The sequence below is a fragment of the Mustela putorius genome, unplaced genomic scaffold (assembly GCF_011764305.1).
Source record: "Mustela putorius furo isolate JIRA1106 unplaced genomic scaffold, ASM1176430v1.1 tig00003845_pilon_pilon_pilon, whole genome shotgun sequence".
Classification (NCBI taxonomy): domain Eukaryota; kingdom Metazoa; phylum Chordata; class Mammalia; order Carnivora; family Mustelidae; genus Mustela; species Mustela putorius.
This window is the reverse complement of record NW_025421998.1, coordinates 95,461,106-95,483,857: the sequence shown is the minus strand read 5'-3', so window position 1 is coordinate 95,483,857 and position 22,752 is coordinate 95,461,106. Positions and strand designations below refer to the sequence as shown.

General features: G+C 51.3%; 1 protein-coding gene across 1 annotated transcript; it reads left to right on the top strand.

Annotated features, from left to right (window-relative positions):
- The first annotated feature begins 7,055 nt into the window (after positions 1-7,055).
- Positions 7,056-22,697, top strand: EPHA1 (EPH receptor A1). Its single transcript, XM_004772072.2, has 18 exons — positions 7,056-7,208; positions 8,254-8,321; positions 12,681-12,962; positions 14,436-14,838; positions 15,024-15,179; positions 15,467-15,811; positions 15,952-16,079; positions 16,332-16,482; positions 16,957-17,053; positions 17,282-17,340; positions 18,173-18,298; positions 19,147-19,332; positions 19,485-19,546; positions 19,665-19,871; positions 20,085-20,234; positions 20,522-20,715; positions 22,126-22,281; positions 22,361-22,697. Exons 1-18 carry the CDS (start codon positions 7,127-7,129, stop codon positions 22,437-22,439), a joined length of 2,931 nt encoding a protein of 976 aa, XP_004772129.1. The 5' UTR covers positions 7,056-7,126; the 3' UTR covers positions 22,440-22,697.
- The last annotated feature ends 55 nt before the right edge of the window (positions 22,698-22,752 follow it).

The window sequence follows — 22,752 nt, the reverse complement described above, 5'->3', positions numbered from 1 at the left end:
AGAAGCATCTCTCTCCACTTGTACCTGATGGAAGCACTGCAAATAATGAATGTCCTCTCCTCCAGCCAGCGCTTCCTAGGCAACTTGGATCCTACTTTCTCACTTCAGTTCTGGATTCGCAAGAACTGAGCTGAAGCAAGAAGGTAGGACAAGGCCTCATCAGGCCATGCCGAACTCCTACCTCCCTCCCTCCCTCCCTTCCTGCCTGGACCTTCACTGCTGGGATGACACGGTCAAGCTCCAAAAGCTACTTTCTAGCCTAGAGCCTACCCATTTTCATAATAATGAAAATCACTCTTTCAGATTATGTCGATCATTATTCCCATGCTATTCTAAGAGTTTATAAGGGGTAAATTACCTATTGATTGCATACCTAAAGATACAGATGCAGATACTTACTTCTCCTCACCAGGTGGCGCTCAGATTTTATGACCCTTGGCCTGGATACTTCCCCAGCTAGGGGATATATTTGGAGAAGTGTACATTAATTTCTTAACAGAGGTGGTTGTAGCTGTATGTTCAAACATGCATGTTTCTGTGTATACATTTATAACAGTAACTTTCTAACTGGAACTTCGAAAAAAGTATGGATTGCCCTATTAGAATCTCTTTTATTAAAAACTTATTCAAAGCAAAATTTGAAAGGAATCAAATATGGCCAATTAATAAGGTCCATACTTATTAAATACTTCTTTTATAAGACAACAAGGTAGTATTACCTCTGGCCCACAGGACCAGTAGCTTAAAACTGAAAGTGTGGGTTATACCAATCTACATTCCAGCCCTCTCTAGAGGTTAGTTTCCCAGAACTTCCAGCCTAGGCTAGCAATAAAATTGTAAGTTTTTCAAATAAACTTTGTTGTCCCAATCCGGAAGACAAAGCTGACAGTTTGTTTCAGCCCTTTCCTCTCTCATACTAGCTAAACAAAAATTGACTTTACAACATAGGTAGTCTACCACTCCCTGTTCTCTTCCTGCGGTCTAAGGAGTAAACATTTCAACAAGGACCAAGCTCTCACTCTTCTCCTGGGGGATTCTGGTATTTAACACTTGTCTCAACTTGTTCTTATTAAATTTCTGACATGCCCCAGTTCACTGAGACACATTTGTTCTCTCCCTCCCTTCTACCTGCCTAAGCATTAATGGAGCGTATTAACTTCTCAGGGTAGCAATATTATCTTCTGAGGCAGTCAAGCAAACAAGTTAAGGTAGAAGCACAAGGAATTCTCAAGAGACACACACAAATATTAGTATAAGGAATTCTGAGTCACAGCCCCTTTACTAATGACCACTCCATAACTGGAGTGTCACTATTCTAGAAATCAATGAAATAACAGGACAGACCGCAAATTGGTTTTATTTTCACTCTGGAATGAGATCAGTTAAGCCTGGAGGTGGGGGCAGAGCACCTGGGTGGCTCAGTGAGTTAAGCGTCTGCCTTGGGCTAGGGTCATGATCCCAGGGTCCTGGAATCCAGTCCCACACAGGGCACCATGCTTAGAAGGGAGTCTGCTTCTCCCTCTGCCACTCCCCCACCCTCCCAAGCTTGTGCTTTCTTTCTCTCTCTCACTCTCTTTCTCTTTAAAATAAATAAATAAAATATTTTTAAAAATAAAGAATTAGAAAAAGAATGGGGGATGAGGAAGATGTTGAAGGAAAGCCCATATCTAAATATGCACTCGGATGGAAGGCAGAACCCCTAGTGAGTTCCCACTTCACACCACCATGTATCTCCCATCAGCACCAGAAAGAGCCCCATCTTTTTTGTGGCTGCTACCACTCATCCTCCATCTTGAGTTTCCTCTCTTCTGGGGCCCATGCTAGAATGGGGCGCAAGCTCATGGCTTTTTCACTACCTTCTTGCCTCTAAAACAAATAAAATGCTTGGGAGGATTCTAATATTGCAAAGGGAAACAGAAGCTTAAGAAAAACAAGAGCAGGCAGAATTGCAATATCTTCTAAAAGTGTTAGTGTCATATTTAGTCCCATAATGGCCTCATAATCTAAATGGATCAAGAGTAATTTCTCTTAGCTCTTGCTTTATTCTTCTCTTTCCTCTTCTTGAGGTCTGAGCTTCAAGCAAACATCCCTTATAATTTAGGGGCTGACACTACTTAGTCTCCTCCTTCCTTCAGCAGACTTATTATTCCCTGATTCTCCAAATCTATCTTGCAAATAACCCTGTACAGGAGGACACAAAAAGGAAAGCAGAAGCAGAAGCATCTGCTTGCATCCTTTATCCTGTTGGTACCCATCTCATCCACAGTACTGTAGATGCTTAGAACCAACACCTATTACCACTTCCCCCATCTTTTAGAGGAGGAAGCTGAGATTCAAGACAGGTGATTTCCCCAAGGTCACATAGCTATTCAGTCACAACAGTAGGACTTTCTAATTGATATTTTTGCTCCTGAAATCTTCAGAAAAAAAAAAAATCCAAATGGCCTCAAAACAGTCCTACTCCTGGTATGAAGAGTTCCAACTACTTAAATCAGGTGCTTTCCTCTTATCAAAGTGACATGGGAGGTGGGAGGGACAGACAAAGGGACAGGGGAGCAGGAGGGCAATAACCAGGCAGTGGCATTGCTCACAGGCTACCTCTGTATAGATTTAATCAATTTAGGAATCATGGGGCTAGCAAGAAATCTCCTTTAAATACAGAATTACCAGGCGCCTAGGTGGCTCAATCATTAAGCAGCTGCCTTCAGCTCAGGTAAGATCCCAGGGTCCTGGGATTGAGCCCCACATTAGGCTCCCTGCTCAGCGAGAGGCCTGCTTCTCCCTCTCCCCCTGCTTGTGTTCCCTCTCTCTGAGGGTCTCTTTCTGTCAAATAAATCAAATCTTTAAAAAAAAAAAATTTAAAAATTTTTTAAAAACAACAATAGAATTACCTTCTGGAAAGATCAAGCCTCTTTCAGAGATATCCAGACCAGTCAGCCACATAAACTCTGGGAGTCACCCTGTGTGACAGTTCAAGTGTAGAATGTTTAATCAAGAGTAAAGAAATCTTTAAAAATAAGGTGTTCTTTATACAAGAGAATATTGTACAGCAGTGAGAGTGAGTTAGCACACAACTGCATAAATAAATCACACAAACATAAGAGTAAATGGAAGAACTCAGATACCAAAGAATGCATATCACGATTCCATTTCTAAAGCTTGAAAACAGGCAAATCTAATGCATGCTGTTTTAAGCCAGGAGACGAAGGTAAGGAGGTAGGAAAACAAAATTTAGGTGTTGCCTACTTCTTTTTTTTTTCTGGAACTTCAAGTAGGGTCCATAGGCCCCAGAGCTGGATAGACCTGGATTCAAATCCTGATTCTGCAACTGAGTGACTTTGAACTAAAGTAACTTAAATTCCCTGTGCCTCAGGTTTTTCCATCTATAAAATAGAACTAATAATACCTTCTTCAAAGAGTTGGTGTGAGAAGTAAATGAAATAATGTATGTGAAGTGCCCTGGCAGCATGCGTAGGTGCAGTAATAAATGGTAACTATGATTATCCCCACCCCTGTTGCCTGATGGTAAACCAGGATCAGAGAACAGATAGGTAAGAGCACAGAGGCGAAGGAAAGGGAAGGACCAAATTAGTCTTGTGATCAAAGATGTGCGGAATTCACCAGAACACATTCAGAGAAGGCTGTTCTTTCGCTTCCCACTGCCCACACAGTCTCCTGCACTATGCTGCCTACAAGTGCAGGCCAGCCCGAAACAGCCAAAACAAAGCTGTTTGGTCCCATCTACACAGGCCCCTGCTAAGGAACTAATACCCATTTGATAACCAATTTGCACTAATGTCCTCAGAGTTTTACTGGCAGCTTACTGCGTTACCCTGCTGGTTAGGCTGTGTTTTAACCAGAACTTTATGGACGTGACAAGGCCTTGACCTAGGCTAGCTGAAGTTTCCCTTTATCCCAGATCAGCAGAGCCAGATGAGGCTGGCGAGGGGGAATCAGGGCAGGCAGGGGACGGGACAACATAAACGTGAAAGTGTTAAGGTCCAGGTTATGGGAGCAAGCCAGAAACCCAGGAAGCAGGGACAGATAAGCTTCCCTTCCTTCTCAACTACAGAAGGAGAACAGGGCCAGACAACTTGGGTTCTTTCCACCTAAGAGGAAAACCAAGTGTTCCTCTGAGAAGCCTGAAGAGTTAAGGGGCCAATAGTTCCTGGGGAAGCTGAAAAGAGAAAGACTTTTGGGTTTGATTTTTATGTTAAATGATGTCTTAGGGCATCCACACAGGGAATATACTGGTCAACAAACAGAAGGAACAAACGGCTGATACCCAGAACATGCATGGACCTAAGGATAAAGTGGGGAGGGGGGGCAACACTTATCTATACTGACGGGAAGACTGGGCCCACCGTGGGATCGATTGCAAAGGGCATAAGGCACGGTTTCTGGGTGATGACATTGTTCTGGATCCTGACTGAGGCAGTGGTTATGAGGGCGTATGCCTTTGTCAGAACACATTGAACTGTACACTTGAAATGGGTGCAATTCATTTTCTGCAAATTATCCCTCAATAAATTTGCTTTTAAGAGAAAAAAAAAAAAAAAAAAGCTGATGCCTTAGTCACTGCGATTGTTCCAGTCCAGAAGTTCTCTGGAAGACCTGCAGGAGAACCTCAGTAAGCCACACCTCCAACCATCTCCTAGTACCTCAGTGTTTGTATAGCACCTCACTGCTAGGGAGCACTTTCTCCCCTTTGGATTATCACATCTAGCTCCTGAAATGGGCTCGATTAATCCCATTTTATTTTTTTTTTATTTTTTTTTTTTAAAGATTTTATTTATTTACTTGAGAGAGAGACACTGAGAGAGAGCATTAACAAGGAGAAGGTCAGAGAGAGAAGCAGACTCCCCATGGAGCTGGGAGCCTGATGCGGGACTCGATCCCCGGACTCCAGGATCATGACCTGAGCTGAAGGCAGTCGTCCAACCAACTGAGCCACCCAGGCGTCCCGATTAATCCCATTTTATAGCTAAGGAAACAGAGACACAGAATAGAGCCAGCCTATGTCTTCTGACTTCAAATCTTGCCATCTTTCCTGGAATGGGCTTCCAAGATTCCGAGTCCAAGGAAGCTAAGGTCCAGGGAGTATGAAGCGGCACTGCTAGTTAAGGGCCGAGGCCAAAATCGAAGGCCAAATGGAATGAGGAATTGTCAAACTGGGACCATCATGAATGGAGATAGAAGGTGGGCTTTCGTTCTCCTTCTGCATCACTTCCCGACCCTGGACAGAAAAGCAATCTTAAAACCAGCCCTCTCCACACCACCTCTCACTGCATGGAACAGCCCCCCACCCCACCCCCTTCCGTCCCAAGGGTCTCATAACTTTAACAAACTACAGCAAGGAACACATGCATTACCTCACCGCAGTCTGGCTTATTTCCTAGCAGCAATTGTCCAAAGCTTGCTCCATTTCCCCCCTTCTGTTGGCTGTGCACCCTTCACCCGCCCCATTCCTCCTCCCTGCTGAAATCACAAAGCTCTGACCCCTGTGGGCCTGCAGGAGCCTGGGCCTCCTTCCCAAAATACTTACCATTAGAAAGAGGCCCCTGGTGCATAACAGAGTGTAACCCAGGGCCCCTCTGTATACATTCTAAAAGCACATCTGTATGTGTGTGTTTAGGAGAAAAATCCTGGGAGAATCTCAAAACAGGATTGGTGGCAGTTAACTCTGGGGCGAGGAACTGGTAGGAGGGAGGGTTCTACTTTCCATTTTGCTTCTTATCTCTTCAAAGTGAATTTTCCAACCAAGGTGCAGGGATTACATTTACTTATTTATTTATGCCAATGAGAATAGTCTGGGCCAGGAAATTATACACCATTTTCTTCTCATATGTATCTATATAAAAAAGAAGAAAGCCTGAGAAATATTAATTTTTGAAAATAAAGTATGCATCTGTAATGCACCACCTCCCTTTCTCCACAGTGATGTGAAACATGCAGTTTAAATGATACAAAGACTATGAATGATTCACCCAAATGAGATGGAGCCATGAAGGCGCATAGGAACGAGAGGACCTAGGAGTGGAGCCTCCACCATCCTCAGTGGATCCATCACTCCCCCTTTGAGCCACCATCACTCCCATTTCACACCTCAGCTGGGGTCTACGCCTGTCTGTCATTTTAGTCATATGCATTTGCTTTATGCCCTAGCCCTCAACACTCCTCCGACCTATGGTTTGTTTAGGGCAGGAACTGTCTTACTCTTCTTTGATTCTCTCAGAGCTTGATGTGTGCAGACTAGAAAGTGAATAAACATTTGTTAAATATAATGTAAGACAGTCTTCAAGAGGATGGGAAGGATGTGAATTGTCTCCCTATAGGGCTAAAGCAGCTGGACCTGCTCCCTCTCAACACTTGTGCTGAGAACCCTTCACGGAGTCCTCTTTTTTTGCTCTGTGAAGTGCATGGTAACGTGTTTACCAAGACCTTCCCTGCTCTGGCCACACCTGCCTTTCTGCCCTGCTCCCAAGACAAATCCCATGCCCCAGCAGTCAGACTGGTCCATTTACCACTCCCAGAGTGCACCTTGAGGCTCCCTGCCTCAGGCCCTTGCCTTTCCCAATATCTGCCACTGAAAACCCAGTTCACACCGTCTACTCCCTGAAGACTCACCTAATGAGCCTTGAAGGCTGGGCTTGCTTCCTCTTTCAACCCCCTCGCTTCTCTAAGAGTTGTAGCCCACCTTGCACTATGGTTATCTAACTCTCCCCTACTGCAGCATAAAACCCTGCCTTCCCGGTGCCTATTACAATGCTAGACCTTTAGAAAGGCAGAGGTGTAATTCAAGTCAGAGGTAGAATTAGGTTAAAGGCTGGATCAAGACTGGGTTGGGTTTAGGTTAGAACCGGGCTAGTCAATTCCTAATCCCACTCACTAGGCGGCGCCCGCAGTCTCATTCCGGACGAGACGCCTCCGGTTTTGAAGTTTATTACCTGTCTAACAAGTTTCCTTCCTGCCCTACTGTCCCTTTAAGAAGGTGATCCAGGTGAGGCCGGGCTCCGCCCCTAGCGCTGGCCCCGCCCCCCACCCCCGCCCGGCCCTCCCTTCCCGTCCAGTCCTCGAGACCTGACCGAGCCGTCTGGGCCGAGGTCCCAGGTCCCGGCCCGGCGCCATGGAGCGGCGCTGGCCCCTGGGGCTTGGGCTGCTGCTGCTGCTCTGCGCCCCGCTGCCCCCGGGGACGCGCGCCAAGGAAGGTACCGACCCCCGCTCCCGTCCCTACCCCCTCCTCTGGGGCTCAGCCGGCATCCTCGTCCAGGAGCCGGCATTCCGGAGGAGGCCCTCTCCGCGCCCCCCTTTCCAGCGCTCTTGTTTTGCCCCGCAGCCAGGCGACCGACTGGCCAGGCCAGTCTTTGGTCTTTGACCCCCCAAACAACTGCTTTCCCGGGTCAGTCACCCTGGCCTACAGTTTGTGCCTGGTGGTGGGGAGGGAGCTCCTGGCCGCTGCGGAGAGGCAGCGTCCAGACCCCCACCCCAGGGATCGTGGAGATCCCTCATTCCCAGGCGGTTTTAGCCTCAGTTGCCCAACCCAGAGATCCGGACCATATGAAGTCAGGGGTGGGAAGTCGCCTTATGCCATCCTAGGCCCGAGGACAGAGGGACCTGATGATAGGGGATGGATTAGAATTCGGGGTGCAGGGGTTCCCAGATGTACAGGTCAAGCCTTCCCTGTGAAGGCTTGCACACCCTCTCTGGCGCTACCTCCCAGACTCAGCTATGCCTTGTACCCACACTGAGCACCCCCAACCACAGGCAGAGCAGGCCCTTTGCCAGCAGAAGGGAACCTCCCCACCCAGGAACCCCCTCGAATGTCCCCTGTCCACACCCTAATCATTTATGACCTCCAGGGGCTGAGATTCTCTTTTGCCTATCCACCCTTCCAGTTCTGCAGCGGATGGATCCCCCAGGCAGCACCAGTCCCTGCTGAGTGAGAGGGTGCAAGTCTTGTGTGTGGCTGCTCTTCCCAACATTTCCTGCCTTGACTTTGGCCAAAGATCCAGACATCCAGTCCTTGCCCCAGCCCTTCCCCGACTCTGCCTTCCTCCCTTCACACTCTGGAGGAAGACAGACTAATCCCTAGAGCTCTTCACTCCTCCTTCCTGGGCTAAACCTCAGGAAGTCGCAGCAGTTAGGAACAGGATGTGGAAGCCTTAGGGCTGGGGGCCCAGGAGGAGGAGAGTGGGTTGCATGACTAGGGCCTCCTCCCCCAGAGGTAACAGGCCCCTTTTCTCCCTACTTCAGTCACTCTGATGGACACAAGCACAGCACAGGGAGAGCTGGGCTGGCTGCTGGATCCCCCAGAGGATGGGGTAAGTGTCAGGGGAGGGAAGGCTCAAAGCTGCAGGCCAGTGGGAAATGGGCGGAGAGGTGGGTGGAGGAACAGAGAAAAGAGCAGGAAAAACTGGAAGCGTCTCCTCAGGGAGGGGGAGGGGAGGTGAGTCAGAGCCTCCTGAATGGGACATTTTGAGGGGGGGGTTAGGCTTCGCCCCATGAAGAACGCTTCAATGCCTGGCTCCCTCCCTCCTCATTCCAACGAGAGAGAGCTGAATACTTAGAACTTGGGGGTGATGAGCCCACATCACCCAGGGAGAGGATGAGCCATACTAGGGATGGTTGAGGGCTAAGAACCAAAACACCAGATGTGACCTCAATCTGAGGTCTCATCTGGACCAATAGAGTTGCACAGATAGGCTTCAGAGGGTCAGGGAACACCATAAATGTGTATATTCTAAATTGTGTGTATGTATATGGAGAGGAGAGCCAAAGTTTTCACCTAACTCTTTAAAGGGTGTTTGCCTCCCCAAAGTTAAACGCTCCCCCCACTAGAGGTCCTGAGCCCTTGGCACCTTCTCCATCCTCCCCAGCCCAGGCACACCATGCATTCCAGCTGTCTGAACCTGCTCCAAGTCCCTTCCCTCCTTGGGTGTTCCTAAAACCTAGTGAACAGAAGTAGGTTTTTGTGAGTCCCAGAGAACACCTTCCACCACTCAGCAGAGCCAGCCAAGAACCATGGGAGGCAGACCTCTTTGGCCTCAGCTTCCAGGAGTCTGGCCTCAGGCCCTCCTCCCCTCCAGTCCTGGACCCCTTTCCCCTTTCTATTCCAGTAGGAATGCAGCCTCTATTTCTGGGATTGGGGTCACTTGCTTACTTTCCCTCTGGGTCCTAGGGTCCTGGCTCTACTCTTCGTTCTCCCACAGAGTGGCCTATAATTAGAATTAATAGACTAAACCATAATGTATCCTACAGGAGGGGCTGCTTGGAAAATCCTGGATTAGGCCAGTCGTAATAGGTGCCTCATCTCATAAACCAGCTAATCACTCCACAATGAGGGCTGCAGGTCCATTTGTTGGCTCCCACAGGCCTTCATCCCCCTCCCCACAGTATGCACCAGCTGTCCCCACCCAAATAACTCTTCCCTTATTGGGTTGGAGTGGAAGCAAGACCCCTTTTGCAGCTCAAGCCAAACAGCTTTGCACCAGGAGGGCACAGAGACAGCCCCAGTCACATACTCCTGATGACTACCTTGCCCCCTCCCCTCCTTATCTTTTCAACACACACACACACACACACACTCACACACATTCAGGCTCCCCAGAATGTACCCATGAAGCAGCCAGCAGCCAAAATGATAAGCAAAAGGATTCTTGCTGCTGATCCTGGGCAGCTGGTTCTCCCCCGTCTGTCACTGCTGGGATTGGGAGAGGCAAGTAACAGCTGGGAACATCTGTGCCTGGCTCCAGCCGCAGCTATGGCAATCTAGCTAATGAGCTGCACATTAACCACCTACTACCCTTCCACCTGACCTCCATCCCAGGCCTTCCACTCGGGCTTCCCCATCATACTTCCTCTTAAGAACAGGCCCTGCATGCCTTCACTGCCGGGACTCTCTTGCCCAATCTTTGAACTATACCTCATGGATTTCTGCCCCTACCCCACCCCACCCAGTTCTTAGTTATTGGTGCTTTCTTCTTGCCTTTTCCCAGAGGTGAGTGTAGCAATGAACACCCTTGGAAAAGGAGATATTTTGAGGGCCTCAGACTCCACTATAAGATAAAGGCGTTGCAACCAAAATACCAATGGAATATTTTATAGAATTTGAGAGCTCCTTTCTTAAATCCATCTAGCATAAAAAAATACATAAGAATGGCTGAGAATTTTTGAAAAAGAATAATGAAATAGAATACTTGCCCTACTAGATATCAGAACATACAATATATCACCTATAATTAAAACATGTGACATTGCACAAGAATACTCAGGTCAATGGAACAGAATAGAAAACCCATATACATGAGACTTTAGTATGTGATAACACTGGAATTGCAAATCAATGTGCAAAGTATAGACTAGACAGTAAATTGACATTCGGATGTCCATAATTTTAAAAAGAAGACAACACGTTAGAAGAAGGCTGTAAAGTTACATCTCCATTTCACACTATACACAAAAATACAAATACTAGGGAGATTCAAATCTAAACCTAAAATCCAAACCTACAAAAATATTAGGAGAAAATATAGAAGATCTTTATAAGCTTGGGATGGGAGAGTTTTCCAAGCAAAGTACACAACCCAGAAATCATAGGGAGAGAAGAGAGATGTTATGTGAAATTTTTAAGGTACCAACATCAGAGACATCATTAGCAAATAAAGTGGCATGATGGGAAGAAAATATTTGAAACATATTTCAAGCAAATGATTAACATTTATCATGTAAAAAAAAAAAAAAAGCCTCATCCAAATGCATACCTCAAAAAGATAAGAACAGGCTATCAGGCAAAGTTTAGAAACAGATAATTACATAGAAATAGAAATAGCCAGTGAACAAATTAGAACTGCGAAACCTCCTTCTCAAAAAAATGTAAATTAAAATGACAAGAAGCTGTATTTGTGTCCATAAGATAGGCCAAAAGTAAAGAGATCATTAATATCCAGGTTTTCAAAAAATGGGGCCTCATGCATTGGTGGTAAAAGTATAAATTGATAAATCCTTTTTTGGAGGCCAATTTGACTGTATCTTCTTTAAAAATTTATAATACTTATCCTTTGATACAGCAATTCTACAGAAATCTTGTAGAAATCTGTACATGTTTACTTAAAAAAAAAAAACTAGAAACTACCTAAATGTTCAACAATATGTGAATGATTAAATGAATTATAGTTCATTCATACAATAGAATACTATTTTATGGACTGCTAAAAAGAATTAGATCTTTTTATACTCTTGTGAACATCTTTTTTTAAGATTTTATTTATTTATTTGAGAGAGAGAGAGCAAGCAAGAGCACTAGTGGGGAGAGAGTATGAGTCGGGGGAGAGGCAGATTCTCCACTGAGCTCGATCCCAGAACCCTGAGATCATGACCTGAGCTGAAGGCAGATGCTTAACTGACTGGGCCACCCAGGCCCCACTTATGACCCTCTCAAAGACTTTTTTTTGTTAAGATAAGAGCAAAAAGCAGGTTACAAAATTTTAAAAATATATATATGTTAAAAAACACATCCACCCAAAAATCTTCAGCCATTTCTATAGAGGTACTATATTCCAAATTATATTCCAATTATATTCCAATTATATTCCAAATTGTTCAGAGTGGCTCCCTGTGAAGGGGTAGTCGGGTGAGAGGACATTCACTTTACACTATACATGTTCTCTGACTTTGACTAACAAGTGCATAGAGACCTAATGATCAAGAGCATAAACTTGAACCTAGAGTGCCTGGGTACATGCCCCAACTCAGCCTCTTAACAACTGAGGGCATAGGGCAAGTCCTTTAACCTTGCTGTGACTCAGTTTCCTCATGGGAAGTGCTTACAACAGTGAGTGGCCCGTCCGTGCTATGATTATTAGTAGGTTTAAAAATTATTTTAAGGTAGGGACGCCTGGGTGGCTCAGTTGGTTAAGCAGCTGCCTTCGGCTCAGGTCATGATCTCAGCGTCCTGGGATCGAGTCCCACATCGGGCTCTCTGCTCAGCAGGGAGCCTGCTTCTCCCTCTGCCTCTGCCTGCCATTCTGTCTGCCTGTGCTCGCTCTCTCTCCCTCTCTCTCTCTGATAAATAAAATCTTAAAAAAAAAAAAAAGTCTTAAAAAAAAAAATATTTTAAGGTAAAAGCAGTTAAGGGGGCGTGGACTGCATGGTGTCCAGGAGTCCACCCAGTCCTGTCTGTTGTGGATTTTGATAGTGACCATAACTGGAAGGAATATTAGAGAGAGTGAGTTCCCCCTATACAGAAGAGTGCTGTGCCTGTTCTTGCCCTCCAAAAGCTTAAGGGCCTTGATATTAAATGCAGTATCCTCTTCTCTGAACAAACAGGCAGAGAGGTTTTGGACTGGGCCTATGCCCTAACAGTCTCCCTTTAGGGCCCTTGAGAGCTCCGCTGATGAGAGCCAGTACACATCGGTGCTCCAACTTCAGTTGGGAGTGGACTCATCCAAGGCTGCAGATCAGAAGGGGGTATTGTCTTGCCTGTCCTGCATATCTCAATAGCTCCTGACCCCAAACATTTAACTGACTTTCCTTGGGCCCGGGAGTGGGAAGAGAGCAGGAGCAGGACACGTAGCCTGAACCCCTGGAGCCCTGACAGCAGCTTCCCCATCATCAGCTGCACGAAACCAGAGTTGGGGGAGCACGTGCTGACTGGGAGCCTGACTGGGATTTTCCTCCCGCAGTGGAGTGAGGTGCAGCAGATACTGAACGGGACGCCCCTCTACATGTACCAGGACTGCCCCGTGCAAGCAGGCGGAGACACTGACCACTGGCTGCGCTCCAACTGGATTTACCGAGGCGAGGAAGCTTCTCGGGTCCATGTGGAGCTGCAGTTCACCGTGAGGGACTGCAAGAGCTTCCCCGGGGGAGCCGGGCCTCTGGGCTGCAAGGAGACCTTCAACCTCCTCTACATGGAGAGTGACCAGGACGTGGGCATCCAGCTCCGACGGCCCTTGTTCCAGAAGGTGCTTTTTAAACCCTCAGCGTTCGGTCCTAACACTGGTTCCTGCCTCCCTCCTCCCTGTGACCCCGCTCCGCTAAGGAAAAGGCAAAGTGGCAGAAACAAAGAGGGTCTAGATGAAAAATCAGGAGAATGTGGGCCTAGAGCTCAGAAGGGGTGGATGGGAGTAGAGCAGCCCCCGGTTAGCCGGGGGGGGGGCGCACGTCCCAGAACCCCCGCTGGATGCCCGAGCCGCGGGCAGTGCTGTTTCCGGGCGCCCGTCCCCGCGCACACGAGGCACGGCCGGAGAGGGCGAACAGTGACTCGTAAAGAACGACGACAGTTAGAGCAGCGTAGGGTGACAAAGGTCTTCGGACTGTAGTCTCTTACCCTGTCGGTCTCTCTCCATCTCTGTCTCTCTCTCTCTTTCTCTCTCTCGAAATACCCCATTGCTCCGTTCTCACCCTTTTCCTTCCGGTGATGCCCCCTGTGAGGAGATGAGGGGAGGCCAGCGGCGAGGTGTTGAGGCCTGACGGTGTTGAGGCCTGACGCTGGGCTTGCGGCGTGACGCTAGGCTTGCGGCGTGACGCTGGGCTGGCGGCGTGATGACGCGATGACGTGACGCAGCGTGAGGCTGCGGAAGGGGGATCACCCGTTTCGGCGCTGGCTGACGGCCCCGTGGTGAACACCTGCCGCCCCAAAAGCCAGCGTGCGGATAAGGAGGAGCCGCTGTGCCTTTTCTGCCGTGCCCCATCTTCGGCCTCAGCCTACCCCCTCCCAGGTTCCCGGTGCCCGCCTCGCCGCTTGCCCAGGCCAGCCTCGGCTGAGCGAACAGCCTTCCCTGGCGGAGACCGGGAGGGGGTATTCGGACCTGTGCCGTCAGCACGCAGGGCGCTGGTGTGCGACACGCCCCTGCGAGTCCGCCTGGAGTGGCGTAGGGAGACTGATCTCGGCAGGCTCGCTCTCCAATTCCGTTTCTTTCCTGCTCAGGAAAGCGCACTGGAAGGCGGAGGTCTACAGAGCATAGTATCATAGGAAGTGCTCGCGTTTTTTTTTTTTTCCAGAGGGAAGATGTTGTAAAGTTTGTTATTAGTAATAAATTAATGATGATGCACTCTATAACTGATCACCTCATTGGCACAGAGGTTGGGAACACCTTCGAGTAAGGGAAATTATATGGGCTGTGGCGTCTCACGGCCTGGATCCCAGTCCCGTCATGTAGTGACTGTGTGATCGTGGACGAGGTCTGGAACCTCTCTTAGCCTTAATTTCTCTGTCTGTTAAGTGGGGCTGGTAATCCATCCTGCCTCGTAGGTTTATTGTATGGACCCAAAGAGCATAACACACATAAGATGCTTACTTAGCTCACTAGCTCACAGGTAATAAGCCCTTGGTTTATGGACGTGTAAACGATGAAGAATTACACAAATAATCGTTTTCTGTTCCATGGAACTGAAGCATGACTTCGCCAGACCCCCTTTCCCCTGCTCCTTCCCAGGTAACCACTGTGGCGGCAGACCAGAGCTTCACCATCCGAGACCTGGCGTCTGGTGCAGTGAAACTGAATGTGGAGCGCTGCTCCTTGGGCCGCCTGACCCGCCGAGGCCTTTACCTCGCTTTCCACAACCCAGGTGCCTGTGTGGCCCTGGTGTCTGTGAGGGTGTTCTACCAGCGCTGTCCCGAGGCTGTGCACGGCTTGGCCCGGTTCCCCGACACCCTCCCTGGCCCTGGCGGGTTGGTGGAAGTGGGAGGGACCTGCTTGCCCCATGCCCAGGCCAGCCCTGGCCCCTCAGGGGCACCCCGCATGCATTGCAGCCCCGACGGTGAGTGGTTGGTGCCCGTGGGGCAGTGCCACTGTGAGCCAGGCTATGAGGAAGACGGCAACGGTGAAGGATGCCTGGGTAAGGAGCCTTGAGGAGGGGGTGAGGACACGCAGAGGCTGCTTGGGGAAGGGAAGGATGCCTGTCCCCCAAGGAGACACATGTAGGGTGTTTCTGGTACAAAGGCTTGGGGGAGAGGGGTTGAATGGGGAGGAGACTGCCCGTAAAAACTGGACATCCATGGCTCTCCTGCATTCTCTCTCCAGCTTGCCCTAGTGGCTCCTACCGAGCGGACACAGATGTACCCCATTGTCTCAAGTGCCCAGGACACAGCACAGCAGAGTCTGAAGGGGCCACCATCTGTCCCTGTGAGAGCGGCCATTTCCGAGCCCCTGGGGAGGGCCCCCAGGTGTCATGCACACGTGAGTCCAAGGAGGCAGGGCTTGGCTATCTGCAAGGGGGTGCAGCCCTTTGTTGAGCCAAAGCTAAGGTTGGAATTTTCCAGAGCTTTCATATGCTGGGCATCCTTTAAAGCAACGAACCATTAAAGCTCCTCCCTTGCGCCTTACTTTCCCTAGAAGAATGCAGAAATGAGGTGATTCCTCATTTCTGGAGTCAGACCTCCCAGCAAGGCCTTCAGAGGTGGAAGGAGGCAGGGGCCAGCAGCTTGGATGAGAGCAAAGCTTAACGGCCCCTCTTCTCCTTACAGGGCCCCCCTCAGTTCCCCAAAACCTGAGCTTCTCTGTTTTGGGGACTCAGCTCTCCCTGCGTTGGGAACCCCCAGCAGATATGGGGGGGCGCCAGGATGTGAGGTACAGTGTGTGGTGTTCTCAGTGCCGGGGAGCAGCGGTGGACGGAGGACCCTGCCAGCCCTGTGGGGGAAATGTGCGCTTTTCTCCGGGAGCCACTGGGCTCACAGTACCGGCTGTGCGTGTCAACGGCCTTGAGCCCTATGCCAACTACACCTTTAATGTTGAGGCCCAGAATGGAGTGTCGGGGCTGGGCCCCTCCACACAGGCCAGCGCCTCCCTGAGCATCAGCATGGGGCCTGCAGGTGAGCAACCGGGGCAGAACTGGAAGAAACCAGAAGGGCTTAGAGCCACAGGGATAAATGGATGGGCAGGAAGCAATCAAAAGGCCATTAAAGTTACTTCCTCTTTCTTTCCAAACCCCTGGGACTCCCCCGACTTACAGAGTCCCTGTCAGGCCTGTCCCTGAGGCTGGTGAAGAAGGAACCACGGCAGCTGGAACTGACCTGGGCAGGGTCCCGGCCCCGCAGCCCCGGGGGGAACTTGAGCTATGAGCTACATGTGCTGAATCAGGTGAGGGCAGGGCTGAGAGATGGTGTCCAGTGTCCATGCCTGGGCACACCCCAGCATCCCTGGCCCGGGTGATGGGATGGAGGGAAATCGGACCACAGTGAACTGTGCGGCTTTCTCAGGACAAAAGCCTACAGAGAGCCCTTGCCCTGGCCATTCCCCCATCCACCCCACTCCACGTGATCCCAAGACTGCCCATCCCCTTCACCGGGTCTGGCTTGGCACAGCCCAGTTAAGGTTAGCTCTCATCAACAGGACGAAGAACGGCACCAGATGGTTCTGGAACCCAGGGTCTTGCTGACTGAACTGCAGCCAGACACCACGTACATTGTCAGAGTTCGAATGCTGACCCCTCTAGGGCCTGGTCCTTTCTCCCCTGACCATGAGTTTCGGACAAGCCCTCCAGGTGGGTGGATTCTCCTGTGTTCTACCCCAAACACACACACAGCTGTCATCCCACTGAGTCTTCTCAGACCGAGCTCCAGTCAGTGACCTTTCCTCTTCCTGTATGCATGTGCACAGACACACGGGAGCTGCCCAGGGTGCAGGGAGAGCCCCACACATTGACACACGAAGCCCCCGCCTCTTCATAATCTCCTCAGATACACCTTCTGATGTGATGCTGTCAGCCAGCTCCCTATCAGATCTGCTAACCCCTCAGTTTTGTGCTCATCAGTAGGCCTCCCCAAGTGAGTGGTCCCAGTGTGAGGCCTCCACGTGCTGGCTCTCTTTCACACACACATAAAAAACACCCATCTCCTTGGGGAGGGGACACACACCTGAGGCCCACTGAGGGCCCTGCCCCTGGGTGTGCCCTTTCAGCCTCCATCATCCCGGTGGACTCTGAGCCCTCCAAATTTCCTCATCCCACGTGCCACAGTTTCCAGGGGCCTGACCGGAGGAGAGATTGTTGCCATCATCTTCGGGCTGCTGCTGGCTATTGCTCTGCTGCTGGGCATCCTCTTCTTCCGCTCCAGGTGCTGTCCCCGCCCCTCCCCAGCCACCCTCAGTGCTCCCTCAGCCTGGCCAGAGCCCCCAAGGCAGCCCCGGCAACCTGCCCATCGCCTAGTATGAAAGCTCTGGCATACCCCCACCCTATCCTATGCCCCCATCCCCTGTCGTTTGTGGGAAAAAGCCAGCCAGAGGCCCTTGGGTGCATGCAGTCATGCCAAGACTCTGAAGAAGCTGCCCCCTTACCCCCACAGGAAAACCCAGCAGCGACACCGGCAGAGGCAACGTGATCGCGTCACCGACTTGAACCGAGGTGAGTGAACCAAGGTGAGCTGGGGGCACCTGTGTGTGTATATGTGGGGAAGGGTATTGGGAAGTACCACTGGGATGGAACCAGAGAACCCACATTTGTAGGCCAACTCTGGGAGCGCAGGTTGGGGCTGTTGTCTCTAGGGCTTTTCTGTTTTGCTACCTAATTAACTTTGGTTAATTAATTTTGTTCTGATAGCCCCCCAGAGGCTCTGTGCAATTACCTGGTAGCTCTTGGTGCCACTGTTCCAGCACCCGGGCCCTGGGCAGCCTCCCCAATCCTGGCTGGCCAGGTCTGTGGGCTGAGGCTCAGCGGGAAAGGGATTGCTGGCAGGCTTCCTAAAGTCCTCTAAGGCATGTGGCCTTCCTAGTGATCACCTCATTAAGTGCCCCACCAAAGGGGGAGTCAGTGATCCATCCAAGTGAAGAAGTGAGAGTGAGCCTTGTCTGTGAATGTGAATGAGGTGTGAGTGATCAGAGGAGTATGGCTAGCAGGGGTGAGGAGGAAGGGCAAGGAATCCGAAGTGTGGTCAGTGAGCCGTGGGAAGATTGGGTCACTGGAGGCCAGGAACCGCTTTCAGGCCCAGGTTCTGGCCCAGTGCTCTGGGCCCCTGGGGGCAGGGACACAGTGCTTTGCACATGGACAGAGGAAGACCCCACTGCTACAGAGACTTTATTCCATGGGAGAAAGTCCCACGGGACTCTTAAGGGAACAGAAGAATGAGAAAGCTGGGAAGTGCTTCTGGCCTCACCTCTCCTCACCAACCCCCCAAAAAACCCTCCTGAGCCTTGCAGTTGGAGCTCCTGTGGCCGAGCACTCCCTGTTCTCCCCACAGACGACAAGCTGTGGCTGAAGCCTTACGTGGACCTCCAAGCATATGAGGACCCGGCCCAGGGAGCCCTGGACTTCACCCAGGAACTTGATCCAGGCTGGCTCATTGTGGACACTGTCATAGGGGAAGGTGAGCCGGGCAGGTCCCCTGTTACGTGGCAGCCCAGAGCTCCTAGCCAGCCAGCCTTTCAGCTGGCCCAAGAGCTCCTAGATGAGTTCCTTCCCTCTTCTACGCGATGTTCTCCTTGAATCACTGTGGTCATGTTGTAACCCCCTTATCAGGTGTCTGAGAGCCGCCCCTGCTCCCCACACAATCTGCTTCTGTGGTTGTGGACTTTCTGATGAACAGCCTGCACACATCATCCTTGTCAACAGAGGGGTCGCTGTGCCCAGGCCCAGGATATTCTCACATGGTTCCCAAATATGGGAGAGATTCAGAGCCTCCCTCTGAATCTCCACCTTCCACCCCACCAGAGGCCCAGTGTCCTTGGGCTGCCCTGATCCCTTGGGTCAGCAGAGGAAATGAATCTGAGCAGGAGAACAAAGCCTGGCAGTGTCCTTGCCAACTGTGCAGCCATGCCAGCTGAGCTGTGACCGGAGGATCTTGCAGAAGAGAGGAGGCAATGGTCAGCTTCCCTGGTCATTGGTGCGCTGGCCCTGGCCCCGCCTGCCCTTTGTTGTAAACACAGCCCAGAGCTACCGCATGACCGCCTTCACCGGGCATTTGCCGAGCAGCTCCTGTTAGCCAAGAGCTATGCTCATGTGGGAGACAGTTCTAGACAGGTCATAGAGCTACACTCCTCTTCCAGACTCCTGTCCTCTTCCCAAGAAGGGCAGCCCAACCCCGTGGCAGAACAAGGGCAAGCCACTTCTTTGATCAGAGAAGACAGGAATCTGGGGACTGGATGATATGGCTCCCTGTCCCCTCAGGGGAGTCTGACAGGTCATCGGGCCACGGCCTATTTTCTTTCCATCCAGGAGAGTTTGGGGAAGTATATCGAGGGACTCTGAGAATCCCCAGCCAGGACTGCAAGCCTGTGGCCATCAAGACCTTGAAGGACACCTCTCCAGACGGCCAGTGGTGGAACTTCCTTCGAGAGGCGACTATCATGGGCCAGTTCAACCACCCACACATTTTGCACCTGGAAGGCGTTGTCACAAAGAGTACGAGCGGCGGCCTCTCGGAGCATGGGGCAGGAGAGGAGGGCATGAGCCCCCTGGGAGTGATGGGAAGATACTGTGCCAAGGGCAGGAAGTCTGGCTCTGGGTAAAGATGGGGCAGAGGCTGCCGTGCTGACGTGTGCTTTCTGTCTCAGAAAAGCCCATCATGATCATCACAGAGTTTATGGAGAACGGAGCCCTGGACGCCTTCCTGAGGGTGAGGAGGGCAGAGCCAGCTGGGCAGGGGAGTGCACCATGGATCCCTGGGGTTGGCTCCTGGTTTGGGAAGAGGAGACCCTGCCCATTCCCTAACCTGCCCACTCACTGTGCTGCAGGAGCGGGAGGACCAGCTGGTCCCTGGGCAGCTGGTGGCCATGCTGCAAGGCATCGCATCTGGCATGAACTACCTCAGTGACCACAGTTACGTCCACCGGGACCTCGCCGCCAGGAACATCCTAGTTAGTCAGAACCTGTGCTGCAAGGTGTCTGACTTTGGCTTGACCCGCCTCCTGGACAATTTGGATGGCACATACGAAACCCAGGTTAGAGCCCTGTACTCATCACGCACGTGCACACATGCACACACACATGTGTGCAATTATGTGCCATATATATATATATAGTCACGTGCACGAGTAAGGACACATGCTTTTGTGGACATAATAATTACTCATCCCTTTGACCGTTATTTTCTCACCCACTGGCCCCACCATGCCCTGAAACATGTCACCTTTCTGTCCTACATGCCCCATTAGGGAGGAAAGATCCCCATCCGTTGGACAGCCCCTGAAGCCATCGCCCATCGCACCTTCACCACCGCCAGCGATGTGTGGAGCTTTGGGATTGTGATGTGGGAGGTGCTGAGCTTTGGAGACAAGCCCTATGGAGAGATGAGCAATCAGGAGGTAAGCCTGGAGTACTCCTCCCCCCCATGTCACCCCTAACTCGCTTCTCATCTCCTCCCCAAATCCTCCCATGGCCCTTGCCTGCAGATCCCCTCTTCCTTCTTCCTGACCCGCAGCTGTTCTGTACTCTTGTTCTCGGTGCCCTTTGCCTTATTCCCTGTTCTCTTTACTACTGTCAGGGGCAGGCAGAGGCTCAGTTGCCTCTATCTTGTGTGAACAGAGATTTCTCAGGGGCCACCAGGGAAGGTGAGCTTCTCCCTCAAGCCTGCACCCCTTCCCCACTGCAGGTAATGAAGAGCATTGAGGATGGGTATCGGCTGCCACCTCCCGTGGACTGCCCTGCCCCTCTCTATGAACTCATGAAGAACTGCTGGGCCTATGACCGTGCCCGCCGGCCCTCCTTCCACCAGCTGAAGGCACACCTGGAGCAGTTGCTTGCCAACCCACATTCCCTGCGGACCATTGCCAACTTTGATCCCAGGTACCCACATTGGAGGGGGCAAGGGCTTTCAGAGGCTGGCAGGTCTGCAAGAATGGAAGTGGACATTCAGCTACATTCACTGAGTTCTGGGCCTATGGATTTCTGGGAAGAGCACAGCATACTCCCAAGGCAGGACTGTAGTCAGCGTCCTTGGGGACAGTCCACCCTGATGGGAGAGCTTTCTGGCCCTAGCTTGGCGGAAGAGAGGAAGCAAGTGCACAGAGATGGAAAGCTCATAGAAGCAGTGCTGACCACCTGATACTGACTCCAGGGAGCTTGGTCCCGGGTGGGGAAGACAGAGACCAGCAAGTACCGGTGGGATGCATGTCGCGTGGCCTTGTGGGGTCTCCCAGGACACATGGCCAGCACGGGTTGGGGAGCGAAGGACAGGCTGATTACAAAGATTGCAGCGTTGTTTGGGGCCCGTGGCCAGAGATGAAGCTGGAGAGATGACCCGGTCAGTGCCAGGAAGACCAGCTCTGCCAAGAAGTTTGCGCTTCCCCCTGAGCATGGAGAACTGTTGACCAGTTTTTAAATGGGAGGGGCAGGATCAGAATTGTGTTTGACCAAAAAGATTGCCAGAATGTGACGAATGAACTGGTGGCAGGAGTAAGGTGTGGGGGATGGGCAAGGCTGGACTCCGAATGCTTAACCAAGTAAACCAGCCCTGGCATGCCAGCCTCTGTATCAAACCACCATATATAACCTTGTTTCTGGGAGAAAATGTGCTCCAAGTTCCAACTTTTGAAGCTATCTTTTGGAGCACAACTCCCTCCTATACTGGAGAGTGCATGTGCTAATCTTTCTGGAATGCTGAACATTTTTCCCCCAGCAGATTTACTTTGCTAATGGTTTTGGCTCTGGTTGGCTTTAGCACAGGAACACTCATTGTCTTGTGGGTGTCGGAGGGCAAGAATAACAGCCAGGCTTGGAGGGGGCGAGCAGTGGCTGCTCCTGGCATTGATGGGGGCCACTCTGACAATGGCAGGAGCCTGTCCGGCTTCCCAGGCCTCTGCTCTTCTGCCTTCTGCGTCCCCTCGGCTGGGATGGTTGACCCTTGCGCATCAGCCCCTGATCAGGCAGCACCAGTCCCTCTGACAGGAGGTGGGCTAGCGGTCTGCTGGTGTGCAGGCCTCCCAGGGCGGCCACTTCCCCTGGGCCCGTCAGTGCAGCAGGACTGTCAGCCTGCCTATTGACCTGAGCAGACCAGGAATCGGGCCAGGAAATGAGTTCACAGACAATGGCCAGGCTAATCCACAAAGTCCAGATAATCTCTGTGTTCAGACACCCAACTTGAATGCTGGCTGCAGATGCTCACGGGCTGAGTCCGGATGTCAGGGAAGCTGGAGGGGGGCGGCCGAGGACAGCGCCTGCCTCTCCCATGGGACTGAGGTACCCTGCATCCCACAGGGTGACGCTTCGCCTGCCCAGCTTGAGCGGCTCGGACGGGATCCCCTATCGAAGCGTCCCGGAGTGGTTGGAGTCCATTCGCATGAAACGCTACATCCTGCACTTCCGCTCAGCGGGGCTGGACACCATGGAGTGTGTGCTGGAGCTGACGGCTGAGTGAGGACCCCGCGGGCCTGGGCTGGGAGGGCTGCTGGGAGGGAAGCCCACACTCACACTCCCCTTTCGTCACCCACAGGGACCTGGCACAGATGGGGATCACGCTGCCAGGACACCAGAAGCGCATTCTCTGCAGTATTCAGGGTTTCAAGGACTGAGCCCCTCCCTCACCCGCAGAGATGAGGGCCGTGGTCACTCCCCCCCCAGTCCTCCCCTCAACCTACGAGATGTAGGCCTTTGGTGCTGCTCCTGCCCACCCTTCCCTGAGGAACTCCCCTCTGGGCCTGGGGGCCTTTGTGTTAAAAAGGGAGGTGGGGGTAGAAATAAAAAGGTAATTGGGGGAGGGACCTGGGGAAGGGTTTAATATATACACATATACATATATATTTTTGTAAATAAACAGTTTTCTCCTTTACCCCTGGCTGCTTTATGCTTGTTATTTCCTCCAACCCACCCATGAGGGCTGTAGGC

Excerpts from the sequence above, each read along its gene's own strand:
- EPHA1 (XM_004772072.2), top strand. The coding sequence starts at position 7,127 with ATGGAGCGGCGCTGGCCCCTGGGGCTTGGGCTGCTGCTGCTGCTCTGC. Across the intron at positions 8,322-12,680 it reads TGGATCCCCCAGAGGATGGG|TGGAGTGAGGTGCAGCAGAT; the intron begins GTAAGTGTCAGG and ends TTCCTCCCGCAG. Across the intron at positions 16,080-16,331 it reads AGCTACATGTGCTGAATCAG|GACGAAGAACGGCACCAGAT; the intron begins GTGAGGGCAGGG and ends TCTCATCAACAG.